General features: G+C 39.7%; 1 protein-coding gene across 5 annotated transcripts in view; it reads left to right on the top strand.

Annotated features, from left to right (window-relative positions):
- LOC122550838 (F-box-like/WD repeat-containing protein TBL1X) overlaps positions 1 to 22399 on the top strand; it is a 399066-nt gene that overhangs the window by 365502 nt on the left and 11165 nt on the right. For all 5 annotated transcript variants that reach the window (XM_043692158.1, XM_043692156.1, XM_043692157.1 and 2 more), the window contains 6 exons: positions 1462 to 1525; positions 1607 to 1704; positions 1967 to 2027; positions 16529 to 16650; positions 18266 to 18340; positions 20918 to 21045. In XM_043692158.1, coding sequence (XP_043548093.1) covers positions 1462 to 1525; positions 1607 to 1704; positions 1967 to 2027; positions 16529 to 16650; positions 18266 to 18340; positions 20918 to 21045 — 548 coding nt within the window. The remainder of the gene's footprint in view (positions 1 to 1461; positions 1526 to 1606; positions 1705 to 1966; positions 2028 to 16528; positions 16651 to 18265; positions 18341 to 20917; positions 21046 to 22399) is intronic.

Here is a 22399-nt window from a genome sequence, read left to right as displayed (position 1 = left end):
TACTTATTGTAAAGGCATTATTGTGACTGGCCTCCTATTTCACTTTCTACAGAACCTAGAGTTCTATTGCATATTATTTAGTACCTGATTTCTGAATCTACTCAAGGCAGCTCTTGATCTGCCTTTCCACTTTACCTAGCATTGGGTCTCACATTTTATTTTAAAATTACCCAATATTTGGTTTACCCTTGCACAGCATTAACAGATTTCCTGCTGCACTTAATCAATACAAGATTTCCTACTCTACTTTATCCATACCAGGTCTCCGGCTCCACTTTATTACAGGATCAGTGGTGGACATAACATTGATAAGACTGGAATAGTGAGGTAGAAAGTTACAGAATGGGGAACAGAGAGCTAACCACTCTCTGCAAGAAGTATATCCAGCAGCTTAACATTCTGCAGGAGAACTAAATTGGCTAACTGCAGAAGTTAGCTCTTCTCCTGAATGAGGCCACCTACACACCAATTCTCCATGTAGGCTTTTAGAAATGAGATGCCATTCAACTCTCCACACCAGTTGTAGTTTGGCGTGGGCAATATATTATCAGGATCACTTTGTGTTTTTAGCAAGATTGATCGACTATTAATTTTTTTTAACATATTTTGGATGGGCTGTCAATTCCAGTATATATCCAACCTGTATATAATTGGCCCGAACGGGACTGTGATGGGTTGGGCATCTGACCTATTATATATGATGCTCATAGCCTCTGCCAAAAGCACACCCAACAGGATCATGTAATATCCAGCTCATCCTCTTCAGTCCCCACTAGAATCCCACAATAATTCCACACTGTCCCCAGTACAAATTCTGAGATAAATTTAAAATGCTATATAATTTCCATCATCCAGAATTTCTGCAATACAACTGACTTGTACTACATCTAATCTTGAGTCATCAACAGCATTTTTTTATTTTGCTGGCATTGTGAGTTCCACAGTATATAAACTCCAATTCGTCCATATCTTGCAACTTCCCCAATTTGGTGATCATCTATCACTCTATTCTCTCTGACTTGAATTGGCCTCCTGTTGCATTGAGCTGAAAATATTTGTCATCTTTTACAGGTACCTCCATGGTTCACATGGTCTCTGTCTGCAACCTCTAATCTTGTGTGTCAGTCTGCTCTCTCTACTCCTGCAACTCTGGCCTCCTTTGCATTTTCCATTCCCTCTGCAGTCTGGGCTCTCAGCTGTTTTGTTCTATCAACTAGAACATTCACACTAAATCTCTCCAGTTTGCTATTTCGAAAACATCCTTAAACTTATCGTTTTGACCATGCATTCACACTCTTTCCTTAATTTCTCCAAGTGTTGGCCAGTAACTGTTTTGCATCCTGAGATTTACTTTGCAGTATTTATTGCATTAAAGGGATCATATTTAATGCCGCCTGTTTTCCTTGTTATAAGTGTGTTAGTGATGGAAGAAACTACCAGCATGATGTGTTTGTTTTCCAGAGTGATGGAACACTGTTGGCCACAGGATCATACGATGGATTTGCAAGAATATGGACGAAGGATGGTAAGTTATGAGTTTGAATATTTGACCTTTTAGCACTGTAGATTCCTATCAAATTTTCCAGTAAACTTAATTTTTTTTCAGGCAACCTTGCAAGCACCCTCGGACAACATAAAGGGCCCATCTTTGCTTTAAAGTGGAACAAGAAGGGAAATTATATTCTCAGTGCAGGTGTTGATAAGGTATGAATGAAATGCAGTAATAATTTACAGAGAAGCAAATATTGGACATTTTTGTTAGATTAACTGATTTTCCCATCTTCTGAGTTTACGTTCCTCTAAGATTGCATTCCAGTTATGTCCTATTCTGTGAAGACAAAAACTATAACACTCAGGAGAAGCATAACTGGTAATTGATTGCTGTTTTATTTTTTTCATCAGACTATCTTGCAGTCCAGTCCACCATATTTTTATCTGAGACTAAAAACTTCTTTCATTTTTTCAGACAACAATAATTTGGGATGCTCACACAGGCGAAGCTAAGCAACAATTTCCATTTCATTCAGGTAAAAGGATATGCTACAATATACAACCTTGTAAGCATTGAGGATGGTGTAGTTCAAGTAGGCATTTATAACATTGTTACGTAGAATTGCATAGAATCTATATAATTCTCTCAAAGGTACGTGACTGCCATTTTATCAAATTCCTGAAAAATCTTACTATCCATTCAGCTTTGGCTAGAAAGAAAGTTGACCTTGCCATGCTGTTTATTTTGTGGAGTTGTTGGTATGGATTTTTATGGGCTTCTGTGAGAATTCTGGATTCTCACCCATTTTTGCCAGCAACAGGGTAAGGGTATAACAAGCAGGTATGTAGCATTCCCAGACATGCACTCTTTTATTTAAAGGTGAGCCTTTCCGATCCCCCCCAATACTTAATGGAGTTGGGCTAACTTTTGTAGGAGCTGTGGTTTACCTTTCCTTTCAGGAGCCCAGAGCTTAGGGGAATTGTAGTCTGGAGTAAGGAACCAAATAAAGAAGTTGGCATTCAGCATTCCCTATGAAAATCTTAACCCTTTACATTCCTACAGTTTATCAATCAAACAGTATCCTATTGAAAAACTTTTATTCCACATTATCTTTTATAATCTTGTCCAAATAAACACACTGGCATTGAAAAACTACTTCAAGGAAAGGTCAGATTATTATAAGTTACTGAAGATGTCAGTCAAGCAAAGCCTAGCATTCCCGTTTGGAACTGAGTAAACAGCGCTCTGATAGCCTGGGTCCATTTATTATTCCTTGAGCAATCAAGCAGTTATAGAGAGGCTGTCAGACAACTGTATCAAAAGAAACCAATTGAACAGATGAACAGACATCTATTTGTCCAGATGGCTGACACTCAATGCCCTTCCTAAAATCATAGAATCCCTACAGTGCAGAAAGAGACCATTCAGCCCATTAGATTTTCGCCAAAAAGCATCCCACCCAGACTCAGCTCCCCATCCTATCCTCGTAACCCCACATTTGCTATGGGAGGAAACCGGAGCATCTGGCAGAAACCCACATAGATACGGGGAGAGCACGTAAACTATTCACAATTTTCTTGAGTAAAATCTCGCCCATGGTACTTAATTTCTTCAGATTTGGTTTTTAAATATAGAGATACTTGGTATAATGGGTGGCATTCACTTTATCAGACATCATTTCATTTAGGATGTAAGAGCATAGATATTACTGACTGGTTTACCATTCCAAATTTACAGTAATGATGATGAACCATCAGCTCTATAATTCAATGCTTGATCACCCAAGTTGGAAGGGTTTAATATGTATAATGTATTTACAGTGTACCCAAGTGCCACTTTGAATTGTCAGTTTTTCATTTGACCTCTGTAATCATATTTGACAATGTGCAAAATCTGAAGGTGCGTATTGAAAAAATTAGTGCTTTGCAGGATGTAACATTTTAAAGTCATAGAAATGCTATCAGCTCTACAAACATTGATTTTTTAACCTTTAATTAGTTTGAAAAGCTGATGCTTTTACAATATAAAATAGTTATTGGCCTGTCAAATAATTATTGCTCGCTAAGTTGAGGAGTGTTGAATCAGTATCAACTTCAAGCACATTTAAAAGAACAGTTTGATCACAGCAAAATTAACTTTACGCTGTTCCGCCAATCTACCTCAACTTCTGAAGGACATGATGCTGCATTAGTATCAGCACTATGCTGATCTTTTTCAACTCTCATTACCAGCTATCTTTGAATTGAATTGCTAACCTATGTGACCATGACCCAAATTGTGTTTATTTCATAAGGGAACTGGTTTCAGGCTGTTCAAGTTCACTTCATACTGGAAACATATAGTCTCTTCAATATATATTGTATTCTATAAAATTTATTATAATAGTATAGTGTAATCCAAGTTCCCCTCGGGTTGTATGTGAAGCTCAATGTCACATTTTTTCCTTGCAAAATAATTTTAAAATAAACATCAAGTAAAATTTGAAAAATAAAGGGAAATTGCTGGAAAGGAAAGTTGGTATATGCCTGTGTAGGGCAGCAAATTATAACACAGACAATAAATTTAAAAATCAGCTTAGTTTTTGGATGAAGACTCCAAATAAAAACCTAGAAAGATGGAATGTTACTGTCAGGATCAGTTGTTGTACTTAAGTTTGGAGAGTGCAGTTCTTTAATAATATCATTCAGGGTATCTTGCTATTAAAAATATTGCACTTACCTCACACCACTCAAAACATTCCAAAATGTATTGTAATTCAAAAGCTCATTTGTGAACTTATTTTAAAATCAATATCATTAAAAATATGTAGTTTATTTATGAACGAATGACTCCAGGCTTATCATATTGCTAGGTGATTACATTTATGAGATTTCCATAATGATTATTTTCTTTTAATTGTTTAAGATGGTTTATTTAAACTATCTAGTAACAAAGTAAAGTTTTCTTTCAAGTTTCCTTTGTTAACTTACCATTAGTTCAGCATAATCTTTTTGTTCTGTTCATTTTGGAAAGCTAATGGTTTAAGTTGTCTTCAAAGAATAGCATAGGAAAAAAAGCAATGGCACAATTAGGCCTAGCATCCCACTTGTACTTTTGCTTTCAAATCAGTGGTTATTAAATCTTGAGAGTTATTATAAATTCATACATAAATTATTCTTTTGGAAAGACAAAAAATGCAGACTTAATATCACTCTCCTTTCATGTCTCAAATATCCTGAAGAGCAGCACATGACAGTGAGACAAGTCTGATCCCATCTGTACTGGATGTCAATTTTAATATTGTCTCTAGTTCAACTGCATATTGAACCTGTTTTCTTATCAAATGAGCCTTCAGCATTTGCAACTTGCAAAAGCAATTTCCAGAGAATACAAATCTTTCAGTGATGTCTCAAATGAGAAATTAGAAACAACTTAACCCCAATTTTTGTGTGTTTTGAAGTTTAAAAAGTGTTTTAAGCAACTAAATATTTGGAAGAATTTGCAGGAACTGTAATAACTTCTGAGCTGTTTAAACAAAATGCCTAGTATTTGAAGTTTTCAGAATGTTCCAAGGAATTAGGTAGTTCATTAAAAAAAAATCCAGTTGGCAAATTGAATCACATGGTCCCAGAGCAAGTTTAAATGTTTCTGTTGGGTAATAAAATTGTGCAAAATATGCTTTCTGTCTGCCAGTGATCTTGTTAAAGGTTCCAGTAAAAGTATTATACTTTAAGAGAGGATCGTCTATTTTGGTTGCTACAGTGTAATTCCCAAATATCCATTCCTATAGCATAATCAAGGTTGCCATTAGAGAACAGAAGGTGTTTCCCAATATAGAGGAACTCGATTATCTGAACGAGATGGGCAGGCACTATTTCGTTCAGATAATTGATTATTCAGTTAATTGATTCAATGCCTTTCCTCTGGGGCTCGGAGTTTTCTGTTAAGTTCGCTCCCCATTCAGGAGATACACACCAAACCGTGCCCGAAACATCGATTCTCCTGCTCCTTGGATGCTGCCTGACCTGCTGCGCTTTTCCAGCAACACATTTTTCAAACCGCACGTGAGCCCACGTCTGCCCCCCAGTCCCATCCAACACTGGCCTCCCTGCCTGCCCCCAACTCCATCCAACACCACCCCTCCCTCTGCCCCACTCCCAACCCCGTCCAGCTCCCCGCTCCCTCTCCCCCCGCTCCCTCTCCAGGGCTGCCAGACTGGACACCTACAAGACTGCTGCTGTCGCCTTGTGGGGGGTGAGTCTCCAAATAGTTTTTGACAAGTTCCACCTTTGCCCTGTACAGGACAATGTTGGAGAGATTATCTGGGGAAGTGGGGTGGGGCAACAGGGGAGGTTTAGGGTACACACCTGTGTAGAACTCCAGGGAAAGTGTGTGGGAAGAGAAAAAGAGAGAGCGGGCGGTAGGTCATTTGGAGATGGTGCCTGGGCTCCCATTGATGTCCAGGAATGTTCTCAGCAGCATTTCAATAAGCCGAGTTCACTTTTAATCACTGTAAACAAAAGACACAATCAGTGTTGGGAACATGTCTTTGAGGTAATGTTTCTATCGGGACCTCGAGTTGTCCTTCGGATAGTCTAATATTCGGATAATTGATATTCGGATAATCGAGGTTCCTCTATATACCATAATTGGCGTTTACCAATTGCCACTGCCCAAATGCCCCATTCTATCTGCCTTTTCGTTGTAATTCTTCCACAGTTCATGTAGATATTAAGAGACCCAGATTTTGTGGCTTCTGTAGTGTGAGCATTGAGAGACTTATTGCTATTGCGGGATGCGAATGCCAAAATGACTCCTGGTGAACTTACTTATGCTGAAATCTGGAAGCTGCAGGACTCCTAATTAGGCACTGGAGGAGTTCACACTGATGCTTCTACTGTTTCTATTCTTAAAGCTATATTCACAGTTCTCCTCAATGTTCTTTCCTTAAATAACATCATCAAAGCTAGATTTAACAGTGTAATATTGCTGTTTGGAAAATGGCAGAAGCAATTGCTTTTTGTTGCTACGTTTCAAAGTTGAATTAGCAGTTTGAAGCATTTCTTTGAGATGTAATAAAGCTATTATAGACAAGCATTTTTTAAAAATACAAGTTATTGTCCAATTCCTTGTAACAAAACTGCTAAATATTCTGGTGGATAAATGTGTTCGTATATGCATAGCTTTTTTTTCGTATGTGTATAATTGGCAGCTGAGTTTTATGTGTTAATTTTCAGAAGTTTGAAAAAGGTGAACCTTGTGTGATTGTATTTTAGGCATTGTCAATTAGCTTTCCTAGAAACATGCATTAGAGAATTCTCAACGAAGCATCAATAATGAAACTTACCCCTGTGCGATTCTACAGCAAAAGATTTGCAGTAGATTAGGGCAAGTTTTTAAGCCTGCAGTGCAAATTAGGAACTGATGATTCATTTACAAATTGCAGGGCCACCTTTTAATGTGTTTCTCTTAAGTTTGCACGTTCATTGAGTTTTTAAAAATTATTTTTTGCTCATCTGGGTTAGACACACTAGTTCTGGAAAATGAAAACATGTCAATACCTTTCAACTACAAACTTATCAAGTACTATAAAGTTAGATATAACAGAGTTCCCTTTACTTTCCATGAAAAAATGGTCCATTTGAACAACACCTTTTTTTTGCCAAAGTGTATTATTTTGTTTCTTGCACCAAGTCATTTCTGTGGCCCCTTTGAGTGCTTCTAATGAATAGGGTCAATTTACTGTCGTAAGCCTCTGACAGTTCGGAACTAGGTTAAGGCTGCCCAAATTCATTTCAGCTGATTTCATTTCACTTGTTAATAACAAGTAGCGAGAGCATGCTTTCATCTTTTAGCTTTGGGTGATATTGGAATCCTTTTGAAGAACTGAGAATAAATTGCTAGCCTGTCTTTTCAGCTGAAGTCCAGCGTGTTACGTCAATAGGAGTAGATATAATAGAATCTCCAGAAGGTAATACAAACTCCAAAAGGTAATAGAATCTCCAACAGAGCTTTGCTGTCTTTTTCAAACTGTAGATCTAATCAGGTTTTTGAGTAGAAAGGAGAATGATCTTTGAGTTCTGGTTTGTTTTGCACATTATGAAAAGTCTTGTAATTTATACATCCACATTATTAGATTATTATATTAATGCTGATTAAAACATACACCAAGTGATGAGGAGACCAGAAATGGGGACATAATACAGTTGAATGCATGAGTAAAGAGCTGGCCTAGAAGGGAGAACCTCATATCTGGATTATATCTAGATCTTCCAGAGCAGGAGAGACCTGTACAAGAAGGATGGGTTGCACCTAAACTGGAGGGGTACCAATATCCTTGCAAGGTGATTTGCTAGTACCAACTGGGATGGTTTTAACTAGGGTGGCAAGGGGATGGGAACCAGTGCAGTAGGTCAGCATGTGGAGTGATTGAAGAGAAGGTAGGGGTTACATCAAGTAAGTCTCATAGGAAGAAAAGGCAGGGTTAGGTAAATGAGCATGGTGGGACTGGTGGTCTGAGGTGTATTTATTTTAATGCATGGAGTATGACAGGTAAGACAGCTGAACTGAGAGCCAAGATTAGTACATGGATCTATGCTTTTGTAGCCATTACAGAAACTTAGTTGAGAGAGGGGTAGGACTGGCAGCTCAACATTCCAGGGTTTAGATATATCAAATGTGATAGCAAGGGATGTAAAAGGGATGGGGAAGTTGCATTACTGATTAAGGAAAATGTCACAGCTGTATTAAGAGACAACATCTCTGAGAACTCATCCAGTAAGGCCAATATGGATAGAACTCAGGAATAAAACAGGTGCAGTCACTATGATGGGGTTATATTCCTCCCAATAGCCAGTGGAAGTTATAGGAACAGATATGTAGGCAGATTATGGGTAAATGTAAAAGCAATAAGGTTGTTGTAGTGGGTAATTTTAACTTGCCCAATATTGACTAAGACACTCTTATTGCCAGGGGCTTAGATGTAGCAGAATTTGTTAGGTGTATCCAGGAGGGCTTCTTGAGACAATATGTAGAAAATCCAACCAGGAAAGGGTCATATTGTACTGGGAAATGAGCCTGGCTCGGTGATCAAAGTTTCTCGTGGGCCATTTTGGAAACAGTAATCATAATTCTGCAAATTGTAAGATAGTTATGGATAAAGCTAAGACTGGTCCTCGAGTGAAAGTACTAAATTGGGAGAAGGCTAATTACTATGATATTAAGCAGGGACTATAGAAATTAGATTAGGATGGGGGTCGGCTGGTTGATGGTAAATCCACAACCAACATGGAATTCTTTTAAACGTCAGTTCAAGCCAGTATGTTTCTGTGTGGAAGAAAGATAAGGATGGCAAAATTCGAGAACCCTGGATGTTGAGAGGTATTGAAAATTTAGTCAAAAAGAAGCTGATGTAAGGTTTTGGAAACTGAAATCAAACAAGGCCCCTAAGGATTATAAAGGAAGCAGGAAAGAATTTAACAAGGAATTAGGAGTGTGACAAGGGACCATGAAATGTCCTTGGCAAATAGTATTAAGGAGAATCCCAAGCCATTTTATATGTATATTAGGAACAAAAGGATATTTCGGAAAAGGGTAGGTCCACTCAAGGACAAACTGGGAATTTTATGCATGGAAGTGGAAGGAAATACTTCTTGATGAGTATTTTGTTTTGGTATTCACCAAGGAAAAGAGCTTGAATGATGCTAAGAATAGGGAAGGGCATGTTCTAGGATATGCAGCAAAAGCTAGGACCAGCAGGCTTCCAGGAAGGTAAGTAAATCCTATAAAAAGCTTATATCGTAAATAGGCAGAGCGCATGCTGAGCAGGAGCGGACAGTGGACAGCTGAGTAAGTGAGGTTATATATTTAGCCGGTTGCTTTACCCAAAACACTACTTAGATAGTGTCTCCAACTCATCCTCCTCCTCTAACCAAAAAAAAAGTTCTGTGTGCCGATTTGGTAAGGTTATTGGGTTTTTTTTCAGTAGTCTCTTTGGGAATTCTGAACTGTGGGAATGGATGTTAGGGCAATTGAATGCTCCTCCTGTAGAATGTGGGAGGCAATGGTCACCACTAGTATCCCTGCTGACTTCGTCTGCAGCAAATGCACCCAACTCCAACTCCTCCAAAACTGCATTAGAGAACTGGAGCTGGAGCTAGATGAACTTCAGATCATTCAGGAGGCTGAGGGTGTAATTGAGATAAGTTACAGGGAGATTGTCACATTTCAGGTACAGGAAGAAGGTAGATGGGTTACAGTCAGGGGTTGGAAAGGGAACAGACAGACAGTGCACGTATCCCCTGTGGACATTTCCCTCAATTAACAAGTATACCATTTTGGATACTGTTGATGGAGGAGGGGACTTACCAGACATAAGCCATGGTGTACAGATCTCTGGCACAGAATCTGTCCCTGGTGCTTAGAAGGGAAGGGGGGAGAGCAGTAGAGCATTAGTCATTGGGGACTCCATAGTTAGGGGGGTAGATAGGAGATTCTGTGGGAACAAGGGAGACCTGCAGTTGGTGTATTGTCTCCAAGGTGCCAAGGTCCGTGATGTCTTGGATCATATTTTCGGGATCCTTAAGAAGGAGGGGGAGCAGCCCCAAGCCGTGGTCAACAAAGGCACCAATGACTCAAGTAGCAAAAGAGATGGGGTGTAAAGCAGAAATTCAAGGAGCTGGGGGGGAAGCTTATAGCTAGAAGAAACAGAGTTGTTATCTCTGGTTTTTTACCCGTGCCACGTGCTCGCGAGGCAAGGAATAGGGAGAGAGAACAGTTGAACACAAGACTACAGGGATGGTGCAGGAGGGAGGGGTTTCAGATACCTGGAAAATTGGGGCTCATTCTGGGGTAGGTGGAACCTCTACAAACAGGATGGCCTATATCTGAACCAGAAGGGTACCAATTTCCTGGGGGGAGGTTTGCTAATACTTTTTGAGAGAATTTAAACGAATTAAGGAGGGGGATGGGAACCTGAATTGTAGCTCAAGTGTACAGGAGGTTGAGAGTAGCGAGATCATATACCAGCAGGCAGGAAGGTAGTTTGAAGTGTGTCTACTTCAACACCAGGAGCACCTGGAATAAGGTGGGTGAATTCGCAGCATGGGTTGGTACCTAGGACTTCAATGTTGTGGCCATTTCGGAAATATGGATAGAGCAGGGTCAGGAATGATTGTTGAGGTTCCAGGGTTTAGATGTTTCAATAGGAACAGGGAAGGTGGTGTTAGTCAAGGACAGTATTAAGGTGGCAGAAAGGGCATTTGATGAGGCCTCATCTACTGAGGTAGTATGAGCTGAGATTACAAAGAGGAAAGGAGAGGTCACCCTGTTGGGAGTTTTCTATAGGCCTCCGAAACGTTCCAAAGATGTTAGGGGAGAGGATTGCAAAGTTGATTCTGAGTAAAGATTAAAGTAATAGGGTAGTTGTTATTGGTATCTTCAACTTTCCTAATATTGACTGGAAACGCTATAGTTTGAGTACATTGGACAAAAACTGACCCATCTAATGTGTAGATAGGCCGTCAAGGGGCGATGCCACATTGGAGTAATGAACCGGGCCAGGTGTTAGATTTGGAGGTAGATAAGCACTTTGGTGATAGTGACTACAATTCGGTTATGTTTACTTTAGTGATGGAAAGGCATAGGTATATACCGCAGGGCAAGAGTTATAGCTGGGGTAAAGGCAATTAAGATGCAATTAGCCAAGATATAGGATGTATATGATGGGAAAGGAAACTTCAGGGGATGGACACAATTGAAATATGGAGCTTATTCAAGTAACAGCTACTGCGTGTCATTGATAAGTATGTACCTGTCAGGCAGGGAGGAAGGAAGGGGTCGAGTGAGGGAATCGTAGTTTACTAAAAAAGTTGAAGAGGAAGAAGGAGGCTTATCTAAAGATGAGTCATGAAGGCTCAGTTAGGGCGCTTGAGTGTTATAAGTTAACCAGGAAGGACCTAAAGAGAGAGCTAAGAAGAGCCAGGAGGGGACATGAGAAGTCTTTGGTAGGTAGGATCAAGGAAAACCCTAAAGCTTTCTGTAGCTACGTCAGGAATAAAAGAATGACTAGAGTAAGATTAAGGCCTGTCAAGGACAGTAGTGAGAAGTTGTGCGTGGAGTCCAAAGAGATAGGAGAGGCACTAAATGAATATTTTTTGTCAGTATTCACACAGGAAAAAGACACTGTTGTTGAGGAAAGTACTGAGATACAGGCTATTAGACTAAACTGGAATGAGGTTCATAATGAGGAGGTGTTAGCACTTCTGGTAAGTGTGAAAATAGATAAGTCCCCTGGACTGGATTAGACTGGATTTATCCTAGAGTTCCCTGGGAAGCTAGGTAGGAGATTGCAGAGCCTTTCACTGTCGACAGAAATAGTGCCAGAAGATTGGAGGATATTGTCCCCTTATTCAAGAAGGGGTATAAAGACAACTCTGGTAATAATAGACCAGTGAGCCTTACTTCAGTTGTGGGTAAAATGTTGGAAAGGATTATAACAGATAGGATTTATAATCATCCAGAAAATAATAATTTGATTAGGGATAGTCAGTGCAGTTTTGTGAAGGGTAGGTCTTGCCTCACAAACTTTATTGAGTTCTTTGAGAAAGTGATCAAACAGTGGATGATGGTAAAGTGGTTGATATGGTGTATATGGATATCAGTAAAGCATTTGATACGGTCCCCCATGGTAGGCTATTGCAGAAAATATGGAAGCATGGGATTGAGGGTGATTTAGCAGTTTGGATCAGAAATTGGCTCAGTGAAAGAAGACAGAGGGTGATGATTGATGGGAAATGTTCAACCTGGAAATTTAGTTATTACTGCAAGGATATGTTTTGGGGCCACGCTTTTGTCATTTTTATAAACAACCTGAATAAGGGCGTAGAAGGATGGCTTAGTAAATTTGCAGATGACACTAAAGTCGGTGAAGTTGTGGACAGTGTGGAAGAATGTTGCAGGTTACAGAGGGACATAGACAAGCTGCAGAGTTGGGCTGAGAGGTGGCAAATGGAGTTTAATGTGGAAAAGTGTGAGATAATGCACAATGGAAGAGCTAACAGGAATACAGTGCTGGGCTAATGGTAAGATTCTTGGTAGTGTGGAGGAGTAGAGAGACCTGTGTCCATGTGCATAGATCCCTGAAAGTTGCCACCCAGGTTGGTAGGGTTATTAAGAAGGCATATGGTGTGTTACCTTTTAATTGTAGAGGGATTGAGTTTTGGAGCCATGAGGTCATGTTGCAGCTGTACAAAACTCTGGTACATCTGCAATTGAAGTACTGCTTACAGTTCTGGTTGCCACATTATAGGAAGGACGTGGAAGCATTGGAATGGGTGCAGAGGAGGTTTACTAGGATGTTGCCTGGTATGGATAGAAGGTTTTATGAGGAAAGGCTAAGGGACTTGCGGCTGTTTTCGTTAGAAGTTAAGAGTTGACTTAATAGAGACATACAAAATGATCAGAGAATTAGATAGGGTGGACAGTAAGGCTCTTTTTCCTTGGATGCTGATGGCTAGCACAAGGGGACATAGCTTTAAACTGAGGGGTGATGGATATGGGACAGATGTCAGAGGTAGGTTCTTTACTCAGAAAGTAGTAAGGGCGTGGAATGCCCTGCCTGCAACAGTGGTAGACTCACCAACTTTACAGGCATTTAAACGGTCATTGGATAAGTATATCGATGATAACAGAATGGTGTAGGTTAGATGGGCTTCAGACTGGCTTCCCAGATAGGCGTAACATCAACGAACAAAGGGCATGTACTGTGCTGTATTGCTATATGGTCTATTAAGAAGAAGGAGGTGTTGGATCGGATCTTGAAAAACATTAAAGTCAATAAGGCCTGACTGGATCTATCCCAGGACATTGAGGAAAGTAAGCGAAGATGGCTAGGGCATCGATAGATTTTTTTACCATCTTTAGCCACAGGTGAGGTCCCACAAAAGCATTGTGGGAGAATTGAGAGTGTTGTTTCTTTGTTTAAGAAGGGCAAAATGATAACCCGGGAAATTATAGGCCGGTGAGCCTTCAATCAGTGGTAGGAAGTTATCGAAGGATAGGATAAATCAACAAGGTCTTTTCCCTGGATGGATCAGTCCAGAACTAGAGGGCACAGGTTTAGGTTGAAAGGGGAAAGATGTAAAAGGGACCTAAGGGGCAACCTTTTCACACAGAGAGTGGTGCGTGTATGGAATGAGCTGCTAGAGGAAGTGGTGGAGGCTGGACCAATTACAACATTTAAAAGTCATTGAATGGGTATATGAATAGGAAGGGTTTAGAGGGGTATGGGCCAAGTGCTGGCAAATGGGACTGGATTAGGTTAGGATATCTGGTCAACATGGACAAATTAGATCAAAGGGTCTGTTTCCGTGCTGTACATCTTTGTGACTCTAAGATTCATAGGGACAGGATTTACTTGCATTTGGAAAATAATGGACACGTTGGGGATGTTATTGTGCTTGGGAGGTCTTATCTCAAAGTTGATTCATTTTTTTGAGGAAGTGACAAAGACGATTGAGGGTAGTGTAGTGGATGTTGGCTACGTGGACTTTACAAAAGCATTCGATAATACTCCAAGGCTGGTCCAAAAGATTAAATTACATGGGATCCTCAGTCAGTTGGTAAGTTAGTATAAAATTGACTTGGTCATAGAAAATTGGTTGGAGAGAAGTGTTTTTCTTACTGGAGTTCTGACCAGCAGTATTCCACACGAATTACTGCTGGGACCTATGTTGTTTGCAATATATATAAATGATACAGGTGAAAATTTAGGTGGTGTGCTTAGGGAGTTTGTAGCCTATATGAAAATCGGTGGAGTGGTGGATAATGAAGAAGGTTGTCAAAGGTTATAGAAAGTTTGCAAGTTGGGCAGGGAAATGACAGATGAAGTTTAATCCAGACAAGTGTGATGTGAACATTTTGGGAAGTCGAATGCAAGAGGGAAGTATACAATAAATGGCAGGATCTTTCGAACCATTGATATATGGAAGGATCTGAGGGTGCAAGTCCATTGCTCCCTGAAAGTGACAACACAAGTGAATAAAGTGGTAAGGTTGGGGCACTGAGTATAAAAGTTGCAGCTCTATAATACTTCAGGCCATATTTGGAGAATTCTGTGCAATTCTGGTTGCCACACTAGGAAAGATGTGTGGAGGCTTTGATGTGGGTGCAAAAGAGGTTTATCAGGAAGTTGCTTAGTTGGAGTGTATTAGCTATAAGAAGAGGTTGGACAAACTTGGATTACTTTCACCAGAGTGACGAAGGCTGAGGGGCAACCAGATAGAAGTATATAAAATTATGAGAGGCATGGCTAGGGTAGCTAGTTGGAGTGGAAATGTCTAATGCTAGGGGACATAGGTTTAAGTTGAATGGGGGAAAGTTTAAAGGATATGTGAGAGGCAGTTTTTTTTTAAACAGAGCCTGGAACATGGTGCCGGGAGAGTGATAGACAAGTAGGAGGTTGGAAGAGCATAGCAAGCCAGGCAGCATTGGAAGATGGAGAAGGCAACGCTTCAGGTGTAATCTTTCTTGAGGAAAGAAGCATATATGATAGCTTTGTTTAAGAGGAATTTAGACAGACACATAAACAGGCAGGGAACAGAGGGAAACGGACCATGTGCAGACAGATGGGATTAGTTTAGAATAGCATCATGGTTGATGCAGATATGGTGGACTAAACGGTTTGGTCCTGTGCTTTACTGTTCTATGTTCGAAGTTCTAATGCATTTTCAGTAGAGAAAATAGAAAACACTAATTTTTAAGCTGGATATTAGAAACAAAACAGAAATTGCTGAAGAAACTCAGCAGGTCAGCCAGCATCTGTGGAGAGGGTTCGCATTTTGGGTCCAATGATCCTTCTTCAGAACACAAGTTCACATTGTTCTGTACAAATGGGCCTAAAGGACTGCGGGAGATTTTCAGAAAGGTGTATATTGCAAAATGCCACTGTATAAACATCTGCTGCCATTTACTTGATCTCAGGTAATGTGGTTACATTCCAATCTTGAGGCAGGGCACTTTACTATTACAAGTTGTTCTACTATAATGTGATAGTTGTGTTCCTCTGCAACCTCATGCTATAGAAAATCACGTTATGGAAAACTGCTGCAGAAAATTGTGCTGTGGAGGATTGCTAATAGGAAATCAATATACCGGTTGAGTAGACAGTTCGCATTATCCAAATAACGTCCACAATTAGTCAGTCAAGTTATCGCCAATTCGCAGCGACAAAACGTGCGTTATCGCAGAACAACCTGTATATTTAAATCACACTTCCAAATGCAGTAGGGAGCCTACTTTAAGTTTGGTATTGAGGGGCTAGGTTTCCCAGCACTCAAAACTCCTGGCAGCAAGATGGAACAACCAATAAATCAGGTAAGTGCATTTTACAGAATCACATGCATACCAGAAGAAGGAAAGAATGATATCCCCAGCCTCTCAAGTAAACTGTCGCGTCATTGCTGTCTCTTGTGACTATAAGAAGCTGAGAACCCATTCCCAGAGTTCTTTCTCCACAATATTTTCTTCCCATTGCTGTTCTAATCCATCCCTTTACTCCAATCTATCTCAATTTTCAAGAATTGTCCAAGTGATCCTGGCTATGGCCTTCTAATGTCAGCTTTCAACTGGCTAATCCATCAATTTAGGCAGGACCCAGAATGAAGAATTGATTTCCAAGAACTCTGCATTTCTCAGATTTTGGTTTCTTTTGCAATCGTCTTTGCATATTGTTGGCCATGATTTAGTTTGTTTATCTAAGGAACTTCTTTCTGAAAGTCAGACAGCACACGCAACCCACCCAACACCCCCGTCACTCCTTTTTTCTGATTGAGCTTCCATTTTTGTCCGATTATTCTCCTGTTGGGGATGTTTACTTACGTTAAGGTCGTTATGCAAGTACAGGTTGCTGTTTCTATGGCAAGAGATCAATTCATAGGGCTCATGCTAAGTGCAGTTAGCGACTTGGAAATTGACCATATTGATTTTGTTCTGTGACATTTGGTGTGGTTTTTCTGTGTTTAGACTTCCTTGCTCATGTGTAGATTGCTGTTTTCACAGCTCCTGCCTTAGATGTGGATTGGCAGAATAACACTACGTTTGCATCCTGCAGCACAGACATGTGCATTCACGTGTGCAGGCTTGGCTGTGATCGTCCAGTCAAAACATTCCAAGGGCATACAGTAAGTTCCAGTTTGAGTGAACATGAAAGGCATTTTTATGCAATGCCAAAGTTATATAGCTGTAAAAATATTCTATCTTGTGCTTTGTTGGCATTGGATTATTCTGTACAGAAAGCATCGGTCAGAAGGAATATTTCTGACATTATCTGTTGCTATGTGTTGGAACAGATTTGTGTTAACGTGGACGTGCACCCCCGGGATAGGACTTTAAATAAAAATGTCAAGTATGATTATAGTTAAAAATCCTTCCATGATCTGGAAGTAACTTTTATCATCAAATAACTTCCTGAATTTAAAAAAAGTTATATCTAATCAGTGCATTGTTTATCTTTGTGTTTGATTTCATACATTTTTGGTGCGTTTGCATTGGGAGAGATGTTTATGTAAGATTAAAGGATTGTCTTATGACATAAATTTGAGGGACAGCAATGCCACATAATGTTTAATTGATTTAAGATGCCTTCTCATCCCTCATTTTCTAAACATTTATGATTTATGATAGCTTAATCATTTAGCTGTTAAAACTTATGGTGCTGTTGTTAACAGGACAATGAACACAGACTGTGCCCTTTCCATCCGTCAACTACTAATACTGTGATGAATGTAACTTGTTGCTTTTCAAAACGGAATACAATTTATGCTGTGCCTGCTCCAGACAGGTGCAGGGAACTCCTATAATGAAATTATAAATTCCTGGCCTGTGATGTCCCAATTTTTAATAAGTATACAATCATAGATTGGGGAACCTGCAATTTTCTGCCATGCACTCAACATATACCCAGAGTGAGCAGAACAGTCTTGACTGCCATTCTATTGTGGTTTTGGCATGAGAGAATGCATCTATTTGGTGACTAACTTTTGACTAAAATCTCAAAGCTAGCGCTTGTGCAATTTGACAACTATTATTTTACTGCGGCATTGCAGCAAATTGCTAGTGGAAAGCTAGTAAATCTGAATATTAGGCAGTTCTGGGATCTTAAGCCTCTTGAGGGTGTCATTGTTGCTGCAAGCTTGTATTGGGAGATCATGGTTAACAATGAGGTTCACTTACATTTAGTTGACCATTCCTCCCAAATATTGCTTAGGTTTTTTTGTTCTCTGAACTATTAACAAATAATGACATTTTTTTGCTGTGGCTGGATTTGAACCTTGGATGTACAAATTGGAAGCTGTGATGTAAACCAAAAGCAAATGAGAAGGAAGATAGAACAAAATAAACAAAAGAAGTGAGGAGTGATAAACAGAACAAAAAAATACTAATATCATACTATTCCACTCTCATGAATTGAAGGAACTCCAGCCAATCAGTAATACATTTTCACTAGCACAATAAGTGCTCGGGAGGAAGTAAAAATATCGAGGGCAAATGGAAAGTTAAGCAAGGCAAATAATTACTCAATAAATCAAATATAGGATAAATGATTCCATCAGAGTGAGAAACAAGTTCAAGGAATATTCCCGAAAAGATTGTTAGGCTGCAGCCAAAGTTCATACGGTGTCCAGTGGATTTTGCAGATGACATGATCTCAGAGTGCCATCTTCAGGAGAATGCCGACATGACAGGTTGTTTACTGTTTATATCAGCAAAGCTTATTTGCACGTTTTTACTTTTCAGAATGAAGTAAATGCAATCAAATGGGACCCATCTGGCATGCTGCTCGCATCTTGTTCAGATGACATGACACTGAAGGTAGGGAAACCTAATTATGATCCATAGAACATAGAACAGTACAGCACAGAACAGGCCCTTCAGCCCACGATGTTGTGCCGACCACTGATCCTCATGTATGCACCCTTAAATTTCTGTGACCATATGCATGTCCAGGAATTTCTTAAATGTCCCCAATAACCTTGCCTCCACAACTGCTGCTGGCAACGCATTCCATGTTCTCTCAACTCTCTGTGTAAAGAACCCACCTCTGACATCCCCTCTATACTTTCCTCCAACCAGCTTAAATCTATGACCCCTCGTGTTAGTCATTTCTGCCCTGGGAAATAGTCTCTGGCTATCGACTCTATCTATGCCTCTCATTATCTTGTATACCTCAATTAGGTCCCCTCTTCTCCTCCTTTTCTCCAATGAAAAAAGTCCGAACTCAGTCAACCTCTCCTCATAAGATAAGCCCTCTAGTCCAGGCAGCATCCTGGTAAACCTCCTCTGAACCCTCTCCAAAGCATCCACATCTTTCTTATAATAGGGTGACCAGAACTGGACGCAATATTCCAAGTGCGGTCTAACCAAAGTTTTATAGAGCTGCAACAAGATCTCACGACTCTTAAACTCAATACCCCTGTTAATGAAAGCCAAAACACCATATGCTTTCTTAACAACCCTCTCCACTTGGGTGGCCATTTTAAGGGATCCATGTACCTGCACCCCAAGATCCCTCTGTTCCTCCACACTGCCAAGAATCCTATCCTTAATCCTGTACTCAACTTTCAAATTCGACCTTCCAAAATGCATCGCCTCGCATTTATCCAGGTTGAACTCCATCTGCCACCTCTCAGCCCATCTCTTTGTGGTAATCTCTTTGTGGTAGTATATCCTTCCATCAGCTATGATTTGCTAAACAGCTGAAGTCTTAAAGCTATTTCACTGAAGAACAACCACGTAATAAAACATTCCTAACAGACGAGCTTTCTTTGAGTCCGTGAACCCTTTTTGTTTTGAAAATTCACTCATCTCTTACATAAAGGAACTGATCGTTATACCTTCTCTGTATCAAACCATCTATAAATAAGGACAGTTTGACTGAGTTGAACTCTCCTGTCAGAAATTTCATTATGGACTGAAAAAGATTGATTAATGTCATAGTGATGTGGATTCTCAGACATGCTTTTACTTTGGCTATCATACTATTTATCACTTCAGTATCTATGAAAATTACACAATCCCAACCCTTCCCAGCAGCACCTCAATTTTTCAACATTATTTATGAGTGTTGAGTCTTTACATACTTTCTGCTTTTTGAGTAAACATTTAAACTTAAGATTTATTTAAATGAAATATAAACTGTGCTGAAAAACTCTCAACACTTCTGTGAAACAGTAATGGCCAAAGCAACTCCAATACAGGCTAAATTGGCAATATCTGTATGTAAACTTTTAGCTTTCTGATTTTAATCTCATGTTAACTTATACTGTTTTAAGAGCACATTTTTGGTCGTATGTGGTGTTGGTAGCTTATTTTTATCTGGGGCGGCTACTTAAACTAGTTTGAATAGCATGTGGGTCATATTAATGCCAACAGCATGGGATTCAATCAATATCCTGACTAAGGCAGACTTTGTCTATTGACGCACCCTCTCCATGGTAAAAGTAAGCATTGCATTTGGCTGTGATTTTGCGAATAGTCACTGAAGACCTTTCTTCAGGCAGTGAACTCAAGATATATAGTAACTAACACCTGATTAAGTTCAACACAGATGTTACTTATATTCTTGTGCACTGAGAAGATAATACAGGATTGTTTATTCTAAGATGTCAAAGGACAACTCGCTCACTATTACCACAAATTCCAGCTATTGCTATGTTGCAGGCTTGGAATAGAGTTGTGGGATAAAGTGATAGCTGCTCAGCTATGTGGCAAGCCTGTCAGTGGATAACCACTCCACCTGTGTGGTGGAATACAATGGCCTTTTATTCAATAGCTATTACCAGATTATGCATGCTCAGTATGCTTGACAAGTGAGTGGTAATCCCTGATAGGATCACACATTCCAACTACTTTGCCTCAATGTAGTCCTATTTTATGAGAACAGTGAGTTATAGTGTGAAATAGCTGGCCTCAGAATGATTGACTTGACTTCTGCCCTGTACTAATCAGTTCCCTTTCTACAAAGACATATAGTAAACTGATTAATATCTTGCAGCCATGTATAATTTAATACTTTTATATCAGTTACTGGAGCTAGTTCTGAGGTAACAACAAAGCAATGCATACATACTATATATATATAATGAGTTTAAATCAAAACATTACAGACACAGGATGAATTGCATCATCTTGTTTATTATAACTAATTACAGAAATAATGGAATAATAAATAGTAACCATATCATTTAACATTTCTTCTCCAGTTCAATTTTGATAATGCATTAAGAACCTTAAAATGAAATGGAAAATAACTCATCTTCCATGTGTAATTGACCTTCGAATTTATCTTGAACTTATTTTCCATGTAAATGATGCATGACATTTTTAACAATTTTAAAACTAACAGTTGATAGTCACAGATCACTATATTATTTGCATTTCTTCCTGAAGATATGGAATATGAAGCAGGACACTTGTGTACATGATTTACAAGCCCATAATAAGGAAATCTACACTATAAAATGGAGTCCTACTGGTCCAGGTACCAACAACCCAAACTCTTACATCATGTTAGCCAGGTAAGATTAACATTTTTTTCCAATACACATACAGCATGCATTTATTAAAACAAATTAGCTGAAAGTTAGAAAAAGTTCAGTAAAATTAGTGCACTTATGATGCTGACGTCTAACTTATATGTAATGCATAGGGTCATGCAGTTTTTATTAACCACCCACTCTCCTATGCCTCCAGCAGTAACAGAATATTAAGTTATTGTAATTTCATATTGAATGAAAAGGGCTTCATCTTGCTTTGGCAACATCAGCCAACACAGCACTCAGCTGGAATTTCTCGCTGGACTTGAGGTAACACTTCAGGTGAAACATTTTGCAATCTAGATTGCACAAAATTTGAACCTAACTGTTTATAAAACAGAGCAGGACCCATACCTGCTCAGTCTCCACCAGAATGAAAGAAAATAGTCACCTCTCAATCCTGCCAGGTTTGTCCATGCTAAGTCAAGACATGTAATTGGTAGCTGAAAACAATCATTACTTCCTTTGTAGCTTTAAACTGGACATTAGAATTCAAAAGAAAAAGGCAGTTTAATCCAGATGGATTCTTCACTGTTGTATCATAGCCATAAATTATGGGATGAAACATTGAACCAGATTTTCACTAATGTGATGGGTCATAGAGTCATAGAGATGTACAGCATGGAAACAGACCCTTTGGTCCAACCTGTCCATACCGACCAGATATCCCAACCCAATCTAGTCCCACTTGCCAGCACCTGGCCTATATCCCTCCAAACCCTTCTTGTTCATATACCCATCCAAATGCCTCTTAAATGTTACAATTGTACCAGCCTTTACCACATCCTCTGGCAGCTCATTCCATACACGTACCACCCTCTGTGTGAAAACGTTGCCCCTTAGGTCTCTTTTATATCTTTCCCCTCTCACCCTAAATCTATGCCCTCTAGTTCTGGACTCCCTCACCCCAGGGAAAAGACTTTGTCTATTTACCTTATCCACGCCCCTCAATTTTGTAAACCTCTATAAGGTCACCCCTCAGCCTCCAACCCTCCAAGGAAAACAGCCCCAGCCAGTACAGCCTCTCCCTATAGCTCAAATCCTCCAACCCTGGCAACATCCTTGTAAATCTTTTCTGAACCCTTTCAAGTTTCACAACATCTTTCCAATAGGAAGGAGACCAGAATTGCACGCAATATTCCATCGGTGGCCTAACCAATGTCTGCAACATGACCTCCCAACTCCTGTACTCAATACTCTGACCAGTAAAGGAAAGCATACCAAACGCCTTCTTCACTATCCTATCTACCTGCAACTCCACTTTCAAGGAGCTATGAACCTGCACTCCAAGGTCTCTTTGTTCAGCAACACTCCCTGGGACCTTACCATTAAGTGT

The sequence above is a fragment of the Chiloscyllium plagiosum genome, chromosome 6, assembly GCF_004010195.1.
Source record: "Chiloscyllium plagiosum isolate BGI_BamShark_2017 chromosome 6, ASM401019v2, whole genome shotgun sequence".
Taxonomy (NCBI): domain Eukaryota; kingdom Metazoa; phylum Chordata; class Chondrichthyes; order Orectolobiformes; family Hemiscylliidae; genus Chiloscyllium; species Chiloscyllium plagiosum.
Note: the sequence above shows the minus strand (reverse complement) of the source record. Positions and strands in the feature narration are given on the sequence as shown.